Source organism: Vicugna pacos, chromosome X (genome assembly GCF_048564905.1).
Source record: "Vicugna pacos chromosome X, VicPac4, whole genome shotgun sequence".
In the NCBI taxonomy this organism is placed as follows: domain Eukaryota; kingdom Metazoa; phylum Chordata; class Mammalia; order Artiodactyla; family Camelidae; genus Vicugna; species Vicugna pacos.
The window spans coordinates 53,210,483-53,234,460 of NC_133023.1; the positions used below are offsets into that span (position 1 = coordinate 53,210,483).

At 45.4% G+C, this 23,978-nt stretch overlaps 1 protein-coding gene and 1 non-coding gene across 5 annotated transcripts; both read right to left on the reverse strand.

The window, feature by feature from the left end:
- Positions 1-12,258: 12,258 nt before the first annotated feature.
- Positions 12,259-16,959, reverse strand: PJA1 (praja ring finger ubiquitin ligase 1). Of its 4 annotated transcripts, XM_006215229.4 has the most exons (3): positions 16,809-16,943; positions 14,318-14,838; positions 12,259-13,750 (listed from the first exon to the last, which is right to left on the reverse strand). In XM_006215229.4, the coding sequence occupies exons 2-3, from the start codon at positions 14,608-14,610 to the stop codon at positions 12,703-12,705; spliced, it is 1,341 nt and encodes a 446-aa protein (XP_006215291.1). In that variant the 5' UTR covers positions 14,611-14,838; positions 16,809-16,943; the 3' UTR covers positions 12,259-12,702. The 4 variants fall into 4 exon arrangements, with proteins under 4 accessions (XP_006215291.1, XP_006215289.1, XP_015104171.1 ...); XM_006215227.3 differs by having other exon boundaries at positions 12,259-14,838; positions 16,809-16,959; XM_015248685.3 differs by having other exon boundaries at positions 12,259-14,506; positions 16,809-16,936.
- Positions 16,960-23,202: 6,243 nt separating this feature from the next.
- On the reverse strand, positions 23,203-23,277 carry TRNAA-GGC (transfer RNA alanine (anticodon GGC)). Its single transcript has one exon. It is a non-coding gene; the product is annotated as a tRNA-Ala (tRNA).
- Between the last annotated feature and the right edge of the window lie 701 nt (positions 23,278-23,978).

A 23,978-nucleotide genomic window follows, 5' to 3' on the forward strand; every position in this document is an offset into this window, starting at 1 on the left:
TACTTCACTTAGTATGACCATTTCCAGGTTCATCCATGTTGCTGCAAATGGTATTATTTTCCTCTTTTTATGGCTGAGTAGTATTCCATTGTATATATATACCACAACTTGAAGTGATTTTTCTGTGGTATTCCAGACTTTGTTTACAAAGGTAAAATGGGCCAACACGTGTGTCTATAGTGGTAAAACCTTGCAAGTGGGGACCAGAACATAAAAGGGGGTGTTTTGCTTGGGCATTACCCCTGAGAGCACTGTCTCAGCTCCTGGCCATGGAGCTGGAAGCAATTTTCTTCCCTTCTCTGAGCTTCAGCATCCCCATTTGCAAAGTGTGACTAAATGGAGCCTGCCCTGCACTACTGTGGCCCAGAGTAGTTGTGACAGAGGGCCCGATGCCATAACTAACAGGAGCAAAGGGACTGTATAGATGTCTGAGTGCAGAGCTCACCCAGAGGCAGACAGGCATGTAAACAGGAAGGTTCCTGGTGGCCTCTGGCTGTCTTCTGCATATTCAGTGTCCATGGAGAGGCTCAGAAAATGCTTTGTCCGCTGTAGTCCTGGGGCGCATCAGACACTGGGAAGTAACTGGAGCCCCAGGAGTCGAGTGAGAGGCAACTCCGAGTCAGGGGTGAGGCAGGAAGAGGTAAAAGATTAAAGATCTTAAATAAGTGTCTTGAACAGAATTATTAATAGTAATTTCTGAAGCAGAGTGTCTATGGCATTCTACCTTTTGGGAAAACATGCAAATCTTAATTTTCCTAACAACTCTGGAAGATGAGAATCGTTATTAGCTCCATTTTATTGTGGAGGCAGCTGAGGCCCAGAGAGGGTAAGTCATTTATACAAAGTCACACAGCTAATAAATGGCGGAGTCAGGATTTGAATCCTAGGCTGTCTGATAATGAAGTAGTTCTCTACTCAGACCGCGCTGCTTCCGACATCAGAACTGTAGACAGATACATAATAATGCTACCACGCTCATATAATGCCATCTATGTCCTTTATTCATCTTAACTCACTTAATGCTCACTACAACCCTACGAGGCAGGTACCATTATTATCCTCCTCATTGTACAGAAGAGTACACTGAGGCATAAAGTCACTTATCTAAGGCCACCTCACTGCCAAGCAGCAGGGCCAGGACATGAACCTAACCCGGCATCTGGCTCTGGAGCCTTTAACCACTTCCCCATGCTACGTTTTTAAGCCAGGCTGTGTTCCCCAGGCGGTCGCCTGAAGGAGTCCCCACCTAGTGATTTTTGGGTTAGCGGCAGCAGGGAAACCACCCAGGACCTCCTCTGCACGCTGAATCATTCCCCAGGAATACGGAGCCACCATGCCCACCTTTTAGGAAAGCCCAGCCAAGCAGAAGCAAGCTGGGCCTAACAGAAAGGCAAGGTGGTGTAGTGGAAAGAATGTGGCCTCTGGCATCAGCCAAACCGGAGTTGAAATATTGGCTTTAGAAATTACTTTGTGACCTTGGACAAATCACCGATCTTCTCGGGATGTCAGTGTCCCACTGCTAAGGGCTGTTGTGAGAAGCAAATGAAATGGCTATATAGAAACGTGAATTATATACTCCAAAGTGCTCTTGAAGGTTGGTTGGAATTGTTAGTTGTTCTGCAGGGCTAAGTTCCTCTGCCCAGGCTGAGCCAAAGCGTTGACTGGGAGAAGTGGGCTTTAGAAATGCTAATGACCTGCGTGAGTGGCAGGCGGGGACAATGGAGGAGGGAGCAGTGAATGGGGCAGCCCGGCCTGGGAGCGGGGCTCCCCACGTGGGAGCGGAGTGGGGGAGGAGGCGGGGCAGGGGCGGCCGTTCCCAGCAGAGGGGGATCCGATAGAGACTGGGCTAATTGGAAGGGGCTGGAGCTGCGGGGGCAGGTAGGGGGAAGGGATTACCTGCGGGTCGGCGGCCTGTGGGGGAGGGGCTCCCAGGAGGGGGTCCTGCCGGGAGCGGAGGTAGGGGTACAGAAGCCCGGGCCGGGGACTTGGGGTGCAGACCCAGTGAGCTGGACACTCAGAGATAGAGCGGGGGGGGGGGGGGGTGGCGGGGAGCTGAGGGTGGAGACGGAGCAGGGGGTTCTGAGTTGGGAAACTCTAGGCCCAAGCCTGGGCTGGAGGTAGGGAAGACAGGATAGTTGGTTTCTAAGGCCAGCTTAGATCCTGACCTCCTTGGGTTGACCTAGGAATCAATCTCTCCAGCGCCGGGACTCGTTGAGGGCAGTGAGGGCCCGCGTGTGCGCGTGCGCGTGCGCGAGTGTTGTGTGTGATGGGCTGACCTAAGGGAGGCAGGAGCTGGGTCTGTAAACTTCTCCTCTTCCCCCTCCTCCTCCTCCCTTCCATCTCTTCCCTCTCTTCCTCTCCCCTCCGTCCTCTCCCTTTGCCTTCCCTTCCCCCTGCGCCATGAAGGCTGTTTTTGTTCCTCCTCCTGGCCTAGCCCCTGAGGTGTGCAAACAGGAAGGACCTCTCCCCGGGCAGTGAGTAAGGAGGGAAAAATGAGGTGTTGAAAAGATGACAAGTCGCCCTGTCAGAGCTCACCTTGGCAGGGAGCAGGCGGCAGGGGCCGGCGGGTGGTGGGAGGGGGGGTCCACCCTGGAAGCCAGCCTACATGTGCCCAGAGCCAGGCAAGCCGATCCTCAACAAGCAGGCACTGTGTATGCGTTTGTTTGGTTTAGAAAAGCACCTCCCACTGCCAGTCCCACCATCAAAGATTCCTTCCTTTCCTTCCCAGTAGGAAGAGTAAAGGCCACTGGGCCAGAGGTTTGGAGTGTGATTGAAGGGGGCGGGGTGATGGGAGGGGGCTGAGCAGGAGGCCCAAATCCCTCTAAGCTCCAAGCCTGGCATCCAACAGCCTCCTGGACATCCCCTGGCATGTCTCAAAGGCACCTCAAACTCAACAATCCTAAACTGAATTCGTCAATGCCACCCTCCCCACCTCTGCATTCTGTTCCTCCTATAGGCTTCCTATCTCAGTAAATGACCTCATCATCCAGTCACCCAAAAGTCTAAATCTTGGGAGTCATCCAAGTCTTCCTTACACCCCCAATTGGATCAGTTTCCTAATCTGGTCAGTTCTCCCCCTTACCTCTTGACTCCTCTTCTCTCCCTCCCCATGGCCACTACCTAACATTAGTTTCATTCATTCACTCATTCACCAATGATTTATTAAGCATCTCCCATGTGCCAGGCACTGAGCTGTGAACAAATTCGACTGGCTGGTGCTCCCGTGGAGTTTCGTGCCAGACATGGCCAGGTTCACTGAAGTGGGATGGGACTGACTGGATGAGCCAGCTTCCAAAGCTGTTCCCTCCAGAGCATAATGGTTAAGAGCAGTGATTCTGGAGCCAGGCTGCCTGGGCTTTGGATTCCGGCTCTACTACTTATAGCTGTGAGGCCTTGGGCAAATCACTTCATCTCTCTGTGCCTTGGTTTTCTCACATGGAAAATGGAAGTGCTGATAGCACCTACCTCATAGGGCTTCTCTAAGGATTGAGTACCTATTTTTTCGTATTTTAATATGTATATATATATATTAAAGTGCAAGCACAGTGCTCTATTAGCATGCTTAATTTTATTATTTAAAGTGTGGAGTGAGGCAAAGCCTGATGATAGACCAAATTATCGGAGCCCAGTTGGAGGCCTGCCTGGGAGGCAATGGATCAGATCACAAGAATATGACAGCAGGTGCTTGCAGTGGCCCTGACAAGAAGTCTGCATGGGAAATCCAACAGAGTCCTGATTAGCTCACAGAGGCCTGGCCTAGGAAATCCAGGTGCAGAATCCAGACATCCAAAGGGCAGGAAGCAAAGGGTGGCAGAGTAGTTATTGTCAGGAAGGCCAGGGTACCAGCCCCAGCTCTACCATTTCCTAGTGGTATGACACTGAGCAGGTCGTTTCCATTCCTGAGGTTTCATTTCCTAAGGATAGCAACTAACAAATATTGAAAGCTTAGTATGCATCAGGCACTGTTCTCAGCACTTGAACCACCCCTCGAAGGGAGTGGCTATTATTGAACTCCCATTTTATAGACGAAAAAACTGAGGCACAGACAGGTTAAGGCACTTGCCCAAGATCGCAGCACAAGTGAAATGCAGAGCTGGGACCTGAAAGCAGGTATCTTTGAGACTGGCGATCAGCGAAACTTCCTTGCAGAGCTAGTGTGAAAGTTGTGCGATATACTTCCGGAATGATTTGATAGCAAGCTGGCAGGCAGCCCAGGGAGGACTGTCTCCAGGCTGTGGGCTCCAGCTGCTGGGCTGAGTCTCCAGAGGCTGGGCCAGCAGGAGGAAGCCTGGGCCTCGGGCATCTAACAGGACCTGAGCAATACCAGAGACTCCAGGACAGCCCAGAATCCCCTGGTCAGAAGCCGGGCTCAAGGTTAAGCCTAGACTAGAGGCCTAGGGGATTCGAACCCTTGAGACCACTTGAGGACAGAGACCATCTTGGTCACTTATGCATTCCCCGCTCCACAAATGAAGCCCTTAGTAAATATAGGAAGGAGATGCCACTTTTAGAGGGTTTTCTACTAGTGCCACTGCACTAGTCCCTCATGTCCTCTTCACAGCAGTCCCATGGGGTTATCATCCCCATTTTATTGATGAGTAGACTGAGGCCCAGAGAGGTGAAGTGACTCACTCAAGGCCCAGAGCAAATAAGTAGTCAATCAGCTGTTTGAACGCTGAGAAGAGAAGAAAACAGAAAAGATGGGGGGAGCTCAGTGGTAGAGCACTTGCCTAGAATTCACGAGGTCCTGGGTCCAGTACCACCATCAAATAAATAAATAAACCTAATTAGGTCCCCCAAAAGACTCATTAAAAAAAACACAGAAAAGACAAAGGCCCTCCCTCAACCCCAATCCATGACAGAGGAGGAAGGTAAATTTTAACACTCTAATACACTTCTCTGGCGACCACAGGGCTTACCACCTCTACCTCATGCAGCCCGCCTGCAGCAAGTTCCACTTCTGCAGAACCCACAGTTGGGCCAGCATTGGGGGTCCATCATATCAGAACATGTATGGTCTAGGCTTTCACTGAAGACCCCAGAGAAGCCCCCACCCCATGCTCGGCCTGAACCTGTCGCCCTGGGACACCTTCACTTCCAAACCAAGAGGCCAGTGGGAAATTCTGACTGCCACAGGCCCAGAGGAGCTCCAAAGCCGGCCACTTTCTTAGCAGGGGAGGTTCTGGGCAAGCCTGGGGCTTTTCTTTCCTGGTGGCCAGCCTGCGAGGGAGGAGTCAGTGCAGCAGCCATGCCTCATCAGGCGGGGCCCCAGGACACAGAAGCTCCTTCATCCCGGCCTGAGGAGGGGTCAGGCCAGGGCTCAGGGAGGGGCCAGGGCAGACACAGAGTCCATCCAGCCTGGACCAGCCCACATTCCTCAGCGGGCCTGGACGGGGTGGGCACGCTCGACAGGAAGCCAAACCCTTCACCAAGAGGGGCTCAGCCGCCATCTGTGCACACAGACAGCGCTGAGCAAAGGGCCTCGGCCGGCAGAGTCAATTGCACAGAAAAAAACAGCAAACATTTTGCTTCCTCCTCCTCCCCCATCTCACCGCACTCTGCTTCCAAAGGGAATGTTGGACTCCTGCTAAGTATTTTTCTCCAGACCAGGGCCAGGCATCCGGAGTCGGCCTTCCTCGGTCACTGAAGAGAGAACGACGTGTGTGGGGGGATTCTTTCTACCCAGGGAGTAGTGGTTTTTCTTCTGAGCCCCAGGCTCTGCAGCTCCAACTCAGAAAAAAAAAAGCGTCAGGAGAAATGATAACAACCGGCAACAGCCATCCCCCTTCTGCTTAGAGAGTGGATTCTGTCCATCTGTTATTTCCTTTGCTCATTCCAGTCCCCCTAGGAGAGAGGGAATCTTTTGTCCCATTTTATAAATAAGCAAACCGAGGCTGAGAGGGTGTGTGCCTTGCTCACCACTCACAGTGAATTAGCATGAAAACTGTTTCTGCCGCAGGCCTGACTCCAAGTGCCCTGGTCTCTCCGCAAGCCTGCACTGCTGGAGGACTTGGGCAGCCGCCCATGGCCTGCCTGGCTTCCCTCAGGAAGAGCCGGCCTTGGAGCGGCTTGAGTCAGTGTTTCAGTAACACATTCCACTTTTATTTTTCCTTTCTTTCCCCTGATCACCTGCTTGTCGAAGAGCATTTGAGAAATGCCCTAAAAACAGAAACACAGAGAACAAACTTATGGTTACCAGAGGGGGAAGGGGGTGGGCAGGGATAAACTGGGAGTCCGAGATTTGCAGATACTAACCACTATATATAAAATAGATAAGCAACAAGTTTATCTGTCTAGCACAGGGAACTATATTCAATATCTTGTAGTAACCTATAATGATAATAAAAAAACAAATATATGTATGTATATGTATGACTGAAACATTATGCTGTGCACCAGAAACTGACACAACATTGTAAACTGACTATACTACAATAAAAAAGAATTTAAAAAATTAAAAAAGCAAATTGCCTAACAATTAAAAAAGAACGGAAAGAAAATTAAATTTACCCATAATCCCACCACGGAGAGAACCACTGTGCGCTAACATGACGGTAGAGGTAGATTTCCTGATAGTCCCTCTGCTATGCACATGTACAATCTGGAGATCTCTTCACATACCTGAGATGTTAGTGGACCTGCTCTAGGTGCTGGGCTACCCTCCAGTCCCCAAACCCTGTCCTCATGAGACCAGCTGAATTGTGTGGCTCCTCTTCTCCCTGTAAGGCCTGCTCGGACCAAAGTTTCTGGTTCCTAGGGGGCCAGGCAAACACACCATTTCTATTTCATACCCCTGCCTTTGTTCATTCAGCTTCCTTCGCCAGAGGTCTCTGCCCTCCTGCCTCCCTCTGTCCCTTCTCTCTCTCTCTCATTGGTCAAGTATATACATGGTAAAAAAAAATGAAATCAACAAAAACTCCAAAGGGTCAGAAGGGCATACAATAAAGAGTGAGGCTCCTTCTCACCCCTGACCTCAGTGCCTTGAGTATCTTTCCAGAGACATTCTTTGTACAGGTCAGCAGGGATGAGCATGTGTCTCTTGTGAAACACACATGATAACTGTACCCACTGGTCTGTGACTCCCTCTTGTAACTTCTTGGTTTTTAGATACTCTTACATGGCAATAGCTGTGGATCTGCCTCATGCTGGGTAAAGGCTGTCTAGTGAAGTATCACAGCTCTGCCACAATTTATTTAATCAGGCCCCTAGTGATGGACATCAAAATGCTTTCCAATCTCTTGCTACTACACACAATGCAACAATAAATATCCTTGTACCAACAACCTTGTGCCTTTACTCATGTAGGAGAAATTCTACTAGTGGGATTGCTGGGTCAGAGAGTGCACAGATTTCAAATGTTAATCCATTTCACTCAAGGGCCCTTCAAGCAAACTGGCTGACAGTCCCACTGAGAGATAACACTTGAAAGGGGCCATCCTACCTTCCTTCCCTCCCTTTCTTCACCTGGCTAATGTCTACTCATGCTTTCAGAGTGGTCTCACTCAAGATGCCTCCAACGACCAGCTCCTCCAGCTCCTCCCATCCCCTACTCAGCACAGTCAACTGGGCTCTTTGCTCCCAGGTCCCCATGTTTGCCTCCAGAAGACTGCAATCCTCTCTTTACAAGTATGTTTCCCATACTAGACTATGAGCTCTTTGAGGGAAGGACTAAGCCTTATTCATCTCTGGCAGGCCCTGGTCCAACACACCACAGGCAGAAAGTTCAATAAATATTTGCTGAACTAAACTGGTCGGCTCTGAATCCCCAGCTCCTAGTGCAGAGAGGGCAGAACATGTTTGCTGAATACAAACATGGTCTGGGCTGAGTAGTGCCTTAAGCTGGTTTCCCCTGGGTCCCATGTGTCTTCATGTGCTTGTTGCCTAGTCCCTACCTTCCTTCCCAGGCCCTGCTCAGGCCGCCTTTCTCTGGCTCTCTGTAACCAGTGACCATCTCCTAGTCCTCAGCTGCTGTGGAAGAACTCCTCTATGAGCTGGGTCTTCTTTCTCCTCCTCCTCCCACCCAAATGCCTAGCACCCTCTTGTCTGGGTGCCTCCAAGCTGCTTTTGCCTGGTCCCTCTGTGAGCTGTGGGGAGGCTGGTAGCCTGGGGTGCCTGTGGCCAGTGCACCTGAACGAGGTCTAGCTGGAGTCAGGCTGGGGTTTTATGCAGAGGACCAGACCCCTACCTGCTCCTCACCACCCTGGGACTGGGACAGAGGCAGAGAAGACCTCCCTGCTGCCTACCCCCATCATGCACACACTCTTGCCCTCCCTTCAGTACCACCACCACCTTTCTGAATGCACCTCTTCTTACGGTTCGCCTTCTGGGGTTGACAGGTCGGTCCAGTAACATCACAGAACGTGAAGAGGTCTGGGGAAATCTTATCTAAATGTAAGGGGTTATAAAGCCTCACTAACATTTGACCACCCTCATCAGGATAGCGAAGTCCAGAGGGAGGAAAGAGTATGAGAGGCATGCTGGGGTCCACAGAAACCTGCAGCCACGTGCCTAGCCAGAGAGTCCCATTCCACGGATTCAAACACCAAGACCAGCTGAAAGTGTTGCTCAGGGGTCCCAGAACCTGGTTTGCTCCATGCCAGGCCTGGTTGGAGGAGGCTGGGGCCAGATGTCAGATGGACAATTGCCCTATCAGCCCCGTGTTTGTCAGAGGTTCAACCCAAGCCCAAGAGGGGTGTGCTGAGGCTGCTTGCTGTGTATTTCTCCATCTGCAAGTTGGGCCCCACTTCTTAGTCACTGGCCCTGGGCCTCAGAACAGCCTCGGGAACACTGGGGATTCAGTAGGACAAACAGAAAATGGGACAGAGGCAGTGAGCACGAGAGTATGGCAGAAAGAGTGGGGGTGGCGCAGAGGCTGGGGGTGGGGGTGGGGCTGAGGCTGGGTCACAGGCAGCTGGTGGGGCCAGGCCCCCACGACTCCTCCCTGGTCCTCTAAACACCAGCCCTGCCCTAAGCCTACCTTGGGAGAGGAATTCATGCCTCCTGTCAGCAAATGCTGCTCAATGCTTTTGAGCCAAGCCCTGAGTGCCAGGACTTTGGGAACGACTCAGACCTAGGAGAGCCCCTGATCACAAGGACTCACAGGAACAGGACGCAGAGAGGCAAAGAGCTGGGAGTATCAGAAAGCATTGTTTTCGGGAGATGGCAGGTAAACAGGACTTGTTAGAGAATGGATAGAATTGACAGCGCTGGAAAGGACATCTCAGGTCAGAAGTCCAGACACAAACGTAGGAAGATCCAGCTGGAGCTGAGGGCTGAAAGAAGGTAGTGCCCTAGAACCAGGAAGGGCCTTATGACGGTTTGGCTGTAGTGCCAGCTGTGACGGGACCACCTCAGGAAGCTGGGGTGCTCTTTGCAAGAGGAAGTGATTCCTGCTCCAAATTAGTGACCCAAATGTCAGGCTATTTATTCCACGACCAGGAAACATGTTCAGAAACCAAGATGTACAGTGTGGTGGGTGGCACCTTCGATGAATACACCAAATAGCTTACTCTCAAAAATGACTGCTTTGTGTGTAGCGACCCCCAAGGCCAGCTGTTCAGCAGCACGACTCCAGGTGTCAACAATGGGTCCACTGCACGGTGAACAGCAATTGCCTGACCCTTGGCCTTTGGGGATATCTCCTATGACTAGGAATACAGGCACGGAAGTAGGCTGTGGTGTTGGCAAGCATGCCATTTGGGGTTTTTAGTTACAAACAACAGAAACCAACTCCAGTTAATTTAAGCTGAAGGGTTTTATTGGAAAGCTATGGGGGAGTTTGGGGAATTGTCAGGGAGGCTAGAGAGTCAGAAACTGGCAGAAACAAGGGAACTGGACAGCCAAAGACACGGCCACATCCCGCTCAGGAGTTGTGGGCTGCCACCACCCTCAGCAGCACAAGAACAAATGTTTCGAGACCCAGGCTCCTCTGAATTCCTCCCTCCAGACAGGCACAGTGTCTTGATGTGCTGAGACTAAGGTCTCAGTCCAGGCTGCTCGGGCTCTGGGTCTCAGGCGTCGTTGGTGTCCCTAGTCGGGAGAGCCTCACCTCTGTCACGACTGTCTGCAGCGATAGGCTTCTCCGACCCCAAGAGGGGACTGCAGACGCTGGGGAGGAGTCCCCTTCCGTGGATTTACTGATGCTGACTCTAAGGGAAACTGGGGCTGCCGCTACACAAGGAGCAGGTGGGAAGATGTCTAGAACCCCAGGGGGGTCCCTAACACACCTCCTTGTCTGGTGTCAGTCAGGGCACAGCAAAGGTTAATATTAGGCCAACCACCACAACCCCACCCAACAAGGGGCCCCCAGGGTCGCAGACTTCTGAGTCACTGTGACAGATGAGGTGCTGGCTGAAGGCCAAGGGGGAAACACAGAATGGCTGTGGGGGACGAAGTTATAAATAGCAGCCTGACCCATTGCAGAAAAAAAAAAAAAAAAAGACCGTGGCTTCCACCAAATGTGTCCATACTTGTAGTAAGAGACAAATTCTTTTTTTACAAATTGCAAATTCTTTTGATTTGACTTATTTTGTTAGCATTCATGAAAATACACTGACACTGAAAAAAAATCAAGCAGATTATTTCAGGTGAAAAAAAAAATCAAAAGCCTCCTTCCTTACTCCTTGTCCCCAATCCCCATCCCTCCAGAGAGGTAACCACTGCCATCAGTTAGGTATGTAGCCTTCCAGACACTTTTATGCATTTTCATATATAGTTGGCTTTTGTAACGTTTTAATTTACATCAAGACTGTACATATTGCTCTCCAATATGCTTTTTTTTAAACTTAGTATTATGTCTTGCAGATCTTTCCATATCAGTATGTAGTCTTTAATTGCTGCAATATTAACTCCATACTACCAAGGAATCTAAGTTGCGCTCAGGGACATGAGCCACTTTTATATTTTGGAAGAAAGCTGCTCCCCAAATCGATCTCCCAAAAGGCTGCTATTGTTTACATTCACGCCAACAGCATGGGTACTCCCATTTCTTCTCTTCTGAGCCCAAACTAAATATGATCACACAGGAAAACTACTGCTTTCTGATGGATACAGTAGGTTGCACTGTCGTGTTAATTTACACATCACTGATTGCCATTGAGGTTGAACATTAGCAATATCCAAGCTGTTGGAGCTTTCAAATTGCTGCTAGGAGTATCAATTAGTGTAATCACTTCAGGGAGCAATTTAGCAATATCTAGTGAGAATGTAGATTCCCTAACCCTAAGACCTCCAAATTTCACCTCTGTATGCTTACCCTCGAGAAGCTCACACCTGTGCACAGAGGGCCATCTTTTAAGTATGTTCATTGGAGCAAAATACTGGGAAGAATCTACATGTCCACCAATGGGAGAATAGATAAATAAACTGTAGCAATTTGTATCATTGAATAGTATACAGCAGTTAAAATGCATGTATCAAAATGGCTAAAGCTCAAACACAATGTTGGGTAAAAAAAAAAATCAAGCCGCAAAATTATATATACATTCTATCAATTGTGTCCATTTAAAAAACATAAACACTATATTGGTTACAGAGATATATACACACACATACTAACATATATACACATGTACATACACATGCACGCATACACTTCCGAAAACACAGACATGAAGTAAACATACCATTTCCTGGGTAGCGCTTACCTCTGTGGAAAAGGAAGGTAAATATGATAGGTGAAGAATTTTACCTGTGCTTGAAAATGTATATTTATTGGATTGCAAGAGAGAGATCTGAAGCCAAAATGGCCATACGTTCAAACCTGTTCACTCTGTGTGGGTGGGTACTTTTATTTTTCACAGCACTGTGTGGCAGACAAATTTTTCTATTCCTTTTGTGCTACTGTGATAAAGTATACAATTAGCATACAGCTTTTTTTTTAAACCAATTCCTTCTGAGACTTTCTCTCTTCTACAAGAGGATTTTTAACTCCTTCACCCCTACACTCAGGTTAGCTGTATTCCTATTATGATTATTTTCATCATGCTTTCTCACTATTTCTTTCCTTCTCAAGACTGACAAGAGTATTCTCTACTCAACCTGCCCCTTTAAGTAGTTTGACAATCATACACTTTATCCCTATTTTTAGAAATAATCACCTTTAATTTTTGGCTGTTGTTGGAGTCAGCATTTCCAGGGAAACTAAAGTTTTTCTTCTAGTGGGAACACCAAAAAAACTATTTTGCATGCAAGAGATCAATTATAAAGTCACTTAGGACCACCGTTTTTGACAAAACCAAACAATTCCACTGTACCATGTAAAACCAAAAGAAGAACTTTAATAAGTTTTTACGGCACTGCAATTACAGGAACATTAACCCATAACATGCAACAGAAATGATGATGCCTCTTGGACAAATTTAACAGATAAACTTGACGTTACAATCAACAGCAACATATTCTACTAGAAAAAAAAAACAAATGCAACTTATTTCACCGTTCAGGTTAGAAAATGTAGGTTTTTACTGCAATCTCAAGTAGCATTTAGAAAGTTTAGTTTTCCTTTTCTAACCTCTAAAAGACAGTATGATTTTTTAATGCAATCGTACACAACCATTTTCACATTGGAAATAATCACAAGGAATCAACAGGTGGAGATTAATCGACTGGTTTCATTTCAATGGTTAATTTTGAGAGGGCTCCTGCAGTATTGTGGATTTCAGATGGGGAAAATCACCAGACCAGGAGTAAAGAGCCTTGGTCTTAAAGTGGGGGAGGGAACATGCAGCGGCACACGGGACAGGTGCCTGACTTCTGAAGCCAGATGGACACACAGGGCTTGTGGAAATAGTGGTGGCACGGCAACTCCGTGGCCACCTCCCCCTTCACATATTCACTGCAACAGATAGGACAGCACATCTCCTGCCCCACTGCGCTGTGATCTTCGGTGACCAGGATCTCGGGAAGAGCATCGATGCTCTCCTTGCTGGCCGGTGGATTGGCCACCTCCACGTCCACGGCGAGAGACTCCAGGTGCGCGAGTGCTGTTTCCATCGCCTGCGCCAGGCGCTCCTCCAGGGCCATGTACGTGAGGAACTGAGGATCCACGTAGGAAATGGCTTCGGCCACCCCCAACCCATCTGCGAACCCATCGAAGAGGCTCCAATCCACTTCAAGGTCTTCACTAACACTGGAGTCATCTTCCAGGTTGTTGTTCCCATCCAGCATGAAGACGCCCGGCTGCAGAAACTCCTGACCGGAATCGTTATCCCCCTCACTGCTGCTCTCGTTTTCATTGTATTGGAGCCAGGGAACTTCACCTTCTTCAGGGGACGCCTGTTCCTCTTCCTGGAGAGGTGGCCCTCGAACTTCTTCAAGTTCATTGCTGCCACTGCTGCCAGCACTGGCACCAGCACTGGGGCTGGCACTGGCACCGGCATTCCCTCTGCCTTGCTCAGCTTCATGCTCTTCCTTCCCCGGCAGAGTCTCCCAACTCTCGCCACTGGATGACAGATGTTGCTCCCGACCTCGATACTTCCGACGCAGTGCCGCAGTCCACTCTTTGTCACTGTCGGAGTCTTCTTCGAAGTATCTATAGTAATCGTCGCTGTACGTCCAGAAGTCGGGGTCGGCCATGGTTCGTCGCCGTCTCGGCACCTTTTCTGGCTTCACTTGGTCACTCCTGGCTTCCCTCTTGTCTTCTGGGTACTTCGGCTCAGCGTAGCCACTTGAACTCTCGCCTCTGCCTCTTCTTGCCAGGCCATCCGAGTGGCCCTCATCAGCGTTGGCAGTCTCCCTCCACCTGGAAGTACTATGTGGCATATCATCATCATCATCAGTATCAAAAAATATTTTGGGTTTCACGCAGCTGGGACTTGCCAGATTCCTGATTTTGGGCCTCACCACCGGTTCCTCTGCACTCTTTGGGGTGTTTTCCCCACCACCACAAATACTCACAGGAGCCCTGCTGGGACGCGCAGGTACATTCTGCTCCCGTCTCTCCCTCTCCAGGCTGTTGCCATTTGGAACCACCTTGCCTTCAGCAGAAGATGGCTGAGAGGCCATGCTATTTGGCGGAAGGAACTCAGCTCTGCTAGCAGAGCATCTTGCTGCAGGGGCTGGGTCTAACTTGTCCAGCTCCTCTCTCACATCACGGTTAAAACTAGAGAACTGTGGGGGCACCCCAGCCAAAGACCTCGCCCCCTTCTCTGGGTCATACAGCTTCTCATCTTTAAACTTGCCAGTTTTCCCTCTCACTGGCACTCGCTCAACAGGCCCAGCCCCCTCCTCCTCACTATCATCTGCCCCGAAACAGTCAACATGTCCATAAGCCATTCCTCTTCTGCTCCCCGAAGCCCTGTACTCTCTGGGCGGGTACCTGGAGTAGTCCTCATTATCAACATTCAGGCTGATTCCTGAGCTCTCGCTGTCATCCCAACTACGACGAGTGGTGGAAAAGGGTGATCGGCTCCTCTTGGTGGTTTGACTGGGGGCTGATCTGTGCATTGGGACTTCAGATGTCGTCTTTCTCTGGCCGGAAATCCTTTCCTGCTGGCTCGTGGATGGCCTGAAACTGACATAAGCATGCCTTCTTCCATACCTCCTGCCTGTATTGGACTGATACCCTCCTGCTGGCTTGGGCCATATAGGCTTGCTAGATTCCTGACCCATGCCTCTGACTTAGGAGGGTTTCCAATATAGCTGGGGCTTGAGTGGAAAGGCTCCTGCTCCCTGCACACGCTTTGGAGATGGGAAAGTCAAATCAGTTCAGGATAAAGGAGCAGGGAGATTTATTTTCACTTCAGCAGGCAGGTAACAGAAAGAATAAGGGAACTTTAAAATTAGTTTCACTTTCTTCTAAGGCCTGGAGTAGCATTCCAGTGACTGTCAGGTGTAGACCTGGAACACATTTTTAATGGTGGCAAAATGATTACAAAACTGGGTTTGTAGAAAAGCCAGACTTAGGGGAGAATCTGTCAGAAGATGGTGGGGGTGACTGGATGCTTGGAAAGTGGGTGAAGCACTGGAATTTTGCCAACATAGGGAGAGGAAAGACTGTTTTTTATGGGGTGTCTGTGTTTTCCTGAGCCCTGCAGACATACAGGAGAAATGCAAACTGGGATAGGGTGGAAAATATAGATTACCATCACTGTGTGTGCTAGAGTGCCTACGTGTCTGTCAGGAGGAGTGGGGCAGGTGGAAGGGGGACCAGCTATCAGGCCATGGAGAGATGTCTGTGTTTGTAGGGGAAAAGGGTGGGTGACAGTTGCACTGGGAAGAGGCGAGAGTGTCAGACTGAATGAGACCCATTCTGGATGTGGGTGTGAAAACAACAGGAATGGGCGGGGTGGCTGCCAAGGAGAGGGGTGTGTGCAGGTGTGAGAAAATAGAATGTGCGTGTGGTTCTATGTGTAATAGCTAGAACTCTGGAGAGGGATGCCTGTGTTTATGTGTCTGTGGCAGGCCAGGAAGGGTAGAGTGGCATTGGACAGGGGTGCTTGTGAGTTTGTGTGTGTGTGTTCATCAAAATGGGAGGCAGCAATGGAGAAATGTCAGTGTGAGCAAATGCATCAATGAGGGGACGGCACCAGAGAAGGATGTGTGTGGCAGGCAGGTGGGTGGGCACCAGCAATCAACAAATGTCTGTATGCATGGATGTGGCAAGCAGTAAGGGGGGTGTCGCCCAGGGAAGGATTTATGTGAGTGTGAGTGTGGGCACTGCAGGGACCAGCTAAGGAGGCTGTCCAGGCACATACACAGCAGACAAGGAGCATGTGAGAAGGGCATGTGAAAGACTGTGTCTGGGTGTGTATGCACCTAAGTGGCGCAGGAAAGAAGAGCCAGCAATCCAAGGATATCCTTATTTGTGTATGTGGCAGGCAGGGGGTAAGGCAGCCCAGAGGGTGTGTGTATGTGTGTGTCATGCTGTGTGTGTGTGCTCACCGGAGGACGTAAAGGCAGAGGGAAGAAGGGGACGCTTCTGGAGATGTGTATGAGGCAGGCAGTGAGAGTCAGGGAAAAGCACTGGAGGGTATGAGGCCGAGTGTGTGTGTGTGTGTGTGTGTGTGTGTGTGTGTCTGCCTGTCTGTCTCTGTCTCTCAGGGGAAGGCACTGGAGAGTGTGACAGGGGGTGAGGATGTGTGCGCGTATGTGGGGCACATGCGCGGGGGAGGGGACACGTAGAAACCTTGAGTATGGGGGGGACGGTAAGGGAGCCGCAATGGAAGGTTTCTGTGCATGCGTGCGTGCGTGTGTGTGTGTGTGTGTGCGTGTGTGTGTCCCCACGCGTGTACGCGAGACACGGGGATGGGAAGGGGCCGCAGTGTCACAATGAGAAACGTTACTGGCTCAAATGGTAGATCCAAACCGATGTGGCAGGGGAAGGGGGGCGAAGAAAAGGGCGTGTGGGGGGTATAGTTTTTCCTTGGGAATGATTTGTTTTTGTGACAATTCTTTTCCTGGAAACAATATATTTACCTGAAAATCTTAATCATCTAGCATTCATCAAAACAATCGCAAAATGGGGAAAGAAAGGGCAGGGATCGCTCCGCGGAGGGGCCGAGGACGGTGGAAGGAGGAGAGGGGAGGAGAGGCAGAGGGAGGTGGGAGAGGACCGCGACCACCACTCCCCTCTCTAATAGCGATTCAAGCCACTCGAGTGGGGGTCGTGCCCTAAATCAGGCCGATGGAGGACACAGGCCTCGCTCTGCGGTCAGGTCCCGCGTCTGCCCCACCCCTTCCCGAGGGGCGAGCCTGAGAATCTATTCACTAGAGCCCCAACCCCCGGCCACCTCCTCGCCCCGGTGGCCAACCACTCGCCCCACCGCCACGTCTGGAGGGATCGAGGAAATAAACAGCCTTTCACTCACCCAGTCAGGACACCCGCACGCTCTCGGGAAGAGCAGAGCTCTCGGACCTCCGACCGCCAGGACCGCCAGAGCCGCTGCTCCCGGGTCTCCAGCTCCTCCCCCTCCAGACAGCAGCGGGGCGGGCGGCGACTGCGGCGGCGGAAGTGATTGTGGCGTCGGTGGCGGCCCGCCCCCTTGATGTGGCGGGGGCGGTAGCTGCTCTCGACAAATCAGGGTGGGCCCGAAAGCATTATTTCGTTTGAAATGATGAAATCGTCAAGGATACAGAAAAGGACAGCGAAAAATGTAACCAACAGCCAGCTTTAGCAAATGTGAAACATTTAGCCATAGTCCCTCCTGTTCTAGGTTTTGGGCTGTTGTTGTTGTCGTTTTTAAATAAAATGAAATCTGCAAATTCTGATTCATTCCGATGTGAAAGTAATTATGTTAATATAACATATCCTATGGTATACGTTACGGTTTGCACTGGAAGTATTTTGGGTTGCAGTAAGCTTAAATTTTTTTAACCTGACGGCTGAAGTCAATCAAACTGTTTACAGTAGGATTTCTTGCTGTTAATCACAAAATCAAGCTTCTCTATCCAAAAGAAATGATCAATCATGAAGCACAACATGGGTTCGCATTCTGATAATTGCATTGCACTTTCAGAATATTACAGCTCTGCCTTTTGGACTTACACAATTTTACTGAACTCTGAACTCTTTTTTCAAAAATTGTATTTTACAATGTATCTCTAATATTTACATCGAATGTAAAGAATTACTATGTACACAACAATAGCAAAGCTTTGTTCTTACTGGAAATTAAATGCATAATAGAAGAACAAGAAATTTTAGGAGTAACAGCAGAAAAAAATCCCATGTATAACTGTCAAACCATTAAAGAGATAATACGTAGAACAAAGAGAAAAACTCAGTCTAACAAAAGGCAGAGATGGAGTGGGACGCAACAAGAAAGTATGCTGAGGGAAAAAAAAAGGAGCAGGAATAAATCCAAATATATCAGTATGTATTACAGGTTAAGATCTCTCGTAAAAAATAAAAAAGTAAACTCATTTTGAGCATTTACTTTTTAGAAATCCAGTTATATGCTGTTTCTATGAGTGTCGCCTAAATCAGAAATAAGAATGAAAAAATATATGCCAGTTAAATACCAGCAGAAAGGAAGGAAAGAAAAAAGAAGGGAGGGGAGGAGGGACAGACAGAGGGAAAGGAAAGAATTTCGGAAAGAAAGAAAGAAAGAAGGAAACGAGGAAGGAAAGAGACTTGTAGCAATGTTAATGTCAGAAAAATCAAGAACTCAAAGTAAAAAGCATTAAAGAAAACAAATCAGGTTGTTTCATTCATGGAGAAGATATAGTCGGTAAAATTTATATGTCAAACAATGTAATTTCAAAATATATGAGGTAAATATTGCTAGAAATATAAGGAGAGATCAGAAAGTCTGAATTACAGTGGGAGACTTAACCATACTTGTTGTATAGGTAGAGCAAATAGACTGCAAAATAAAAGGATATAGATAAATTGAACAATCCAATTCATAAGCTTCATCTAATGTATATGATCCTTGTACTCAAGAAATAGTGTATTTTTCATTTAAAATATTTTAAGCATACAGAAAAGTACAGAATATAAAATGTACATTTGCAGGTACCTGTCACACAGACAGCAAATTTTATTTTCTTCAGATCCTCAGATCCTTCAGTTTTTGAAATAGGGTATTACAGTGGAAGCTCTCACTTTATCCTATTCATCTTTCCCCCCAGAAAAGCACCATTTAAAAGTTTCCTTCTTGTGCATGTTCGTTTTTCTTTTTCTATGCATGTATATATCTGTAACCCATATACATTATTGTTTTGTATATTTTAAATTATGTGACTGGTATAATAAATATATGCAACTTAAATTTGTATTTAATATTATTTTTTGGAAATTTAGTATTTGATACATTTAGATCTAGATCACACACTTTATCTGCTGAATATGATTGTATCAATGTTCCAGTATGATATTACTATAATGTATCATCATTCTATGGACTTCTACCGCAAGAATTATCCAATGCCTTTAATCTCCTTCCCTGCTAATGGACTTGTTTGTTTCTGTTTTGTGCAATTATAAGTGAGTATTTAATGAATATCCTAGATCATGGCTCCTTGTGCCCATACTGAAGAGTTTCTCTGGGGCAGAGCTTCCCAACTGAGTAATGGGGGTTCTGATGTATTGATTCCCCTAGCCCTCTAGAAAGATGGGCCTGGCTTTATTCAGCTGCTGCCCTGGGGGCTGTTCCTTCTGGCTAAGAACAGACAGTCTGTTCATTCATCCCAGTGAGCTGGTACATGTATTAGCATTTTTAACATATGCTCTGATGTGAAAAGGATTGGGAAAAAAATGCTCTAGTGTATGTATGTACTTTAAAGTGGAATTGCTGGGCCAAAGGGTATGTAGCGGTTAACTATTGCTGTGTAACAAATTGCCTCAAAACTTAGCAGCTTAAAACAACAGACATTTATTATATCAGTTTCACAGGTCAGGAATCTATATATGGCTTAGCCTGGGTGCCTCTGGTTCAGAATCTCTCGTGAAGTTACACTCAAGCTGTATCTGGGGCTTGCAGTCTCATTTGCAGGCAAAGTTGGAGTGCGAGGTCCACATCCAAGCTCTTTTACATGGCTGTTAGAAGGCCTCAGAAGATCCACTGCCAAGCTCACTCATGTAGTTGCTATCTGGCTTCAATTCCCTGTCATGTGAGCCGATCATAGGCAGCTGGTGAGAGAGAAAGAGCCAGAGAGCTCCTAAGATGGAAGACATAGTCCTTGAATGACTTAAACTCAGAAGTGACATCCCAATACTTTTGCCATATCCTATTTATTAAAAATAAGCCATAGAATTTGTCCATCTAAGTTATCACATTTGTAGGCAAAGAATTGTTTATAATGTATTTATTATCCTTTTAATATCCATGGGATCAGTAGTAATGGTTCCTCTTTCATTTCTGATATTAGTGATTTTGTCTACTCTCCTTTTTTCTTGGTCAGCCTGCCTATAGACTTACCAATCTTATAGATCTTTTCCAAGAATCAGCTTTTGGTTTCATTGATATTCTCTATTACTCTGTTTTCAATTTCTTTATTTCTGCTCTTCTATTATTTCTTTTCTTCTGCTTACTTTGGATGTAATGTGCTCTTTTTCTAGTTTCCTATGGTGGAAGCTTATATTATTGATTTTAAATCTTTCTTCTTTTCTGATATATGCATTCAACATTACAAGTTTCCCTCTAAGCACAGGTTTTAATGCATTCCAGAAATTTTCGTAAATTCTAGTTTCATTTTCATTTATTTCAAAATATTTTTTACAATTTCTCCTGAGACTTCTTCTGAATCCATGTTTTATTTAGAAGTGTGTTGTTTAATCTCCAAATATTTTGAGATTTTCTAGCTTTCTCTCTGTATGTTGATTTCTAATTTAATTCCGCTGTAGTCTGAGAACACATTTTGTATGATGTCCAGTCTTTTAAATTTGTTAAGGTGTGTTTTATTGCCCAGGATGTGGTCTGTCTTGGTGAATGTTCCATGTGAACTTGAGAAGAATGTGTATTCTGCTGTTGTTGGATGAAGTAGTCTATAAATGTCAGTTAGATCCAGGTGATTGATGGTGCTGTTCAGTTCAACTATGTCCTTACTGATTTTCTGCCTGCTGACTCTGTCAATTACTGATAGAGGGGTGCCGAAGTCTTCAAATATAATAGTGGATTCATCTGTTTTTCCTTGTGGTCCTACAAGTTTTAGCCTCATGTATTGTGATGCTCTGTTGTCAGTGCATACACATTAAGGATTGTTATATCTTCTTGCAGAATTGACCCCTTTTATCATTATGTGATGTCCGTATTTATCCCTGATAATTTTCCTTGTCCTGAAATCTGATTTGTCTGGAATTAAAATAGCTATTCCAGCCTTCTTTTTATTACTGCTAGCATGTATGTATTTCTCTATTCATTTACTTTTAATCTATCTGTGTCTTTGTATTTAAAATAGGTTTCTTGTAGAAAATATGTAATTGGATTTTTTAAAATTTTTTATTGAAGTATAGTTGATTTACAATGTTAGTTTCAGGTGTACAGCAAAGTGATTCAGTTATATATATACATACACATATATTTTCTTTTCAGATACTTTTCCATTAGATGTTATTACAAGAAATTAAATATAGTTCCCTGGGCTATACAGTAGGTCCTTGTTGTCTATCTATTTATATATAGTAATATGTATCTGAGAGTGTTTTTTTTAAATCCATTCTGATAGTCTCTGCCTTTTAATTAGCATAGTTAGACCATTCACATTTAAAGTGATCGCTTATATTTGGATTAATATCTACCATATTTGTAACTGTTTCCTATTCATTGCCCTTGGTCTTTTTTTCTCTCTTTTTTGTGGGGCCTTCCATTCATTTTTTGTCTTCTCTGATTTTAGTTGAGTCTTTTGTAGGACTCTATTTTCTCTCTTCTCTTAGAATTTCAACCATATTTCTTACGTTTACATTTTTCAGTGGTTGCCCTAGAGTTTGGAATATACATTTACAACAAATCTGAGCCCACCTTCAAATGACGCTATAATACTTCATGGGTAATGCAGGTACCCTATAACAGAATATTCCCAGTTCCTCTCTCCTGTCCTTTATCACATTGCTATCATTCGTTTCCCTTATCCATAAACTATAATCATCCAATACTTTGTTGCTATTATTTTTTGATAAAACTGCTGTTAGATCAGTTAAATAACAAAACTGAAAGATTTTATTAATACCTTCATTTATTCCCTCTCAAAAAATTTTTCCTTTTTTAAAAACTTTTTTATTGAGTTATAGTCATTTTACACTCTTGTGTCAAATTCCAGTGCAGAACACAATTTTTCAGTCATACATGAATATACATATATTCATTGCCATATTTTTTTTTCACTGTGACCTACAGTCAAGACATGGAAACAGCCTAAATGTCCAACGACAGATGACTGGATAAAGAAGCTGTGGTATATTTATACAATGGAATACTATTCAGCCATAAAAATGACAACATAATGCCATTTGCAGCAACATGGATGTCCCTGGAGAATGTCATTCTAAGTGAAGTTAAGCCAGAAAGAGAAAGAAAAATACCATATGAAATCACTTATATGTGGAATCTAAAAAAAAAAGAACATAAATACAAAACAGAAACAGACTCATAGACATAGAATACAAACTTTTCCCTTTTTTAAATATAGATCCAAATTTCTGACTGATATAATTTTTCTTTCTTTTTTCTGAAGAACTTTTAACATTTCTTCAAGACCTATCTCAGAAGTGACATCCAAACACTTTTACTGTATTTTATTTATTAAAAGTGAATTACTAGGTCCAGCCCACACTCAAAGAGAGGGGACTACATAAGGGTAGAAATTCCAGGAGGTGGGGGTCATTGGGGCAGAAGAGGTTGTACCAGTTTATAGTCTCACATGCAGTTTATTCACTTAAGTGTTTCCCCACACCCCACCATTCTTGATACATTCAGACTTTAAAGTTGTTGTCAATCTGATGAGTATGGAACATTGTTTTTGACTTTGCTTTTTCCTAAATTGCTAGAGAAGTTAAGCATTCTTTAGCATTTGTTGGCCATTTAGATTTCTTCTCTTAATTGTTTGTTCATATATTTTGTCCGTTTTTCTATTGGGGTTGTTTTTCTTGTTATTTATTTCTAGGAATTCTTTATATGTTCTGGATACCAGATGTCAGTTATATTTGAACAGTTGCAAATATCTTCTTGTAGCTGTTGTTTTCTTTAAATGTAAACATGAAATTATAAAAGTACTTAAAATAAACTATGTGGGAATTTTTTTTGCAATCTACAAGTAGAGAAGACCTCTATAAGTTGACAAAATGTATGAAAGCAAAACAGAAAAGGTTCAACTACATAAAAATAAAATCTTCTGGCAGGCAAAAAATGTATATAAATACACAATTGTAAGGAAATTAAAAATAAATGAAAACCTAGGGGAAATATTTTCTGCTAATTCCATGAAGGGCTCATTTCCCAAATATATGAAGAGCTCCTATAAATCCATAAATGACCAACGAACCAATTTTAAAACTAGCAAAGGATACAAATAGTCATTTCATTGGAAAGGAAATACAAATTCCACTGAAACACATGAGAAGATGTTCACTTATAAAATGAGATACTGTTTCACCTGTGAGACTAATCAATATGAAAAACTTGGTAATATACTGTGTAGTGGAGGGCACGGAGCCTCAGGCACCCTCAAACATTGCTGGGGTGGAGATAGGTAAATTGGTAGAGCCTCTTGGTTGGCAAGTTGGCAATATCTATAAAAATTACTAACACATGTACTTTTTTAAAATGGAAGTACTGGGGATTGAACCCAGGACCTCGTGCATGCCAAGCACACACTCTACCACTGAGCTATACCCTCTCCCTGCATATGCTTTTTGACCCAGAAAGTCTATTTCCAAGAATTCACTTACAGATATATTTGCACATGATTGAAATGGAGTATGTGCAATTATACTCATTGCAGCATTGTTTTTAGTAGTAAAAGAATACAAAGAACCTAAATTTATCAAAAGAGAAATGAATAATTGTTATGGAGGCATACTTACTTTCGAGCAGCTAAGATGCAGAATCTGTCTATGTGTATCACAATGGATACATCTGATAAACAATATTGAATGCAAAAAGCAAGATGTCATAGGATATGCACAGTATAATAGAATTTATATATGTTTTAAAAACACATACAGGGCATGTAGGTTAAGGATTGCTCTGTCTTCTCAGAAAATTGTTTGCTTGATCACTAAGAAATGATTCTCCTTGTCTCTAATAATACTTTTGGTGTTTTTTTTAAATTGAGTTATAGTCAGTTTATAATGTCTCATTTTCCAGTTTAGAGCACAATTTTTCAGCTTAAAGTCAATCTGGTCAGTAATTCTGCTATCCGATTTTCTTTTGACAAGATTTTTTCTGGTATATTTTTACTCATCTCTTCTTCAAGATATTTTAAGATAGTATCTTTAATTATACACAAATATCTAGGTGATTTTAGATATGCCCATAAAAGAAATCTTATGTGCAGGTTTTTAAAAATTATAGTCTTTTCCTCTTTCTAGTTTTCCTTAT

Excerpts from the sequence above, each read along its gene's own strand:
- PJA1 (XM_006215227.3), bottom strand. The coding sequence starts at position 14,610 with ATGGGTCAGGAATCTAGCAAGCCTATATGGCCCAAGCCAGCAGGAGGG.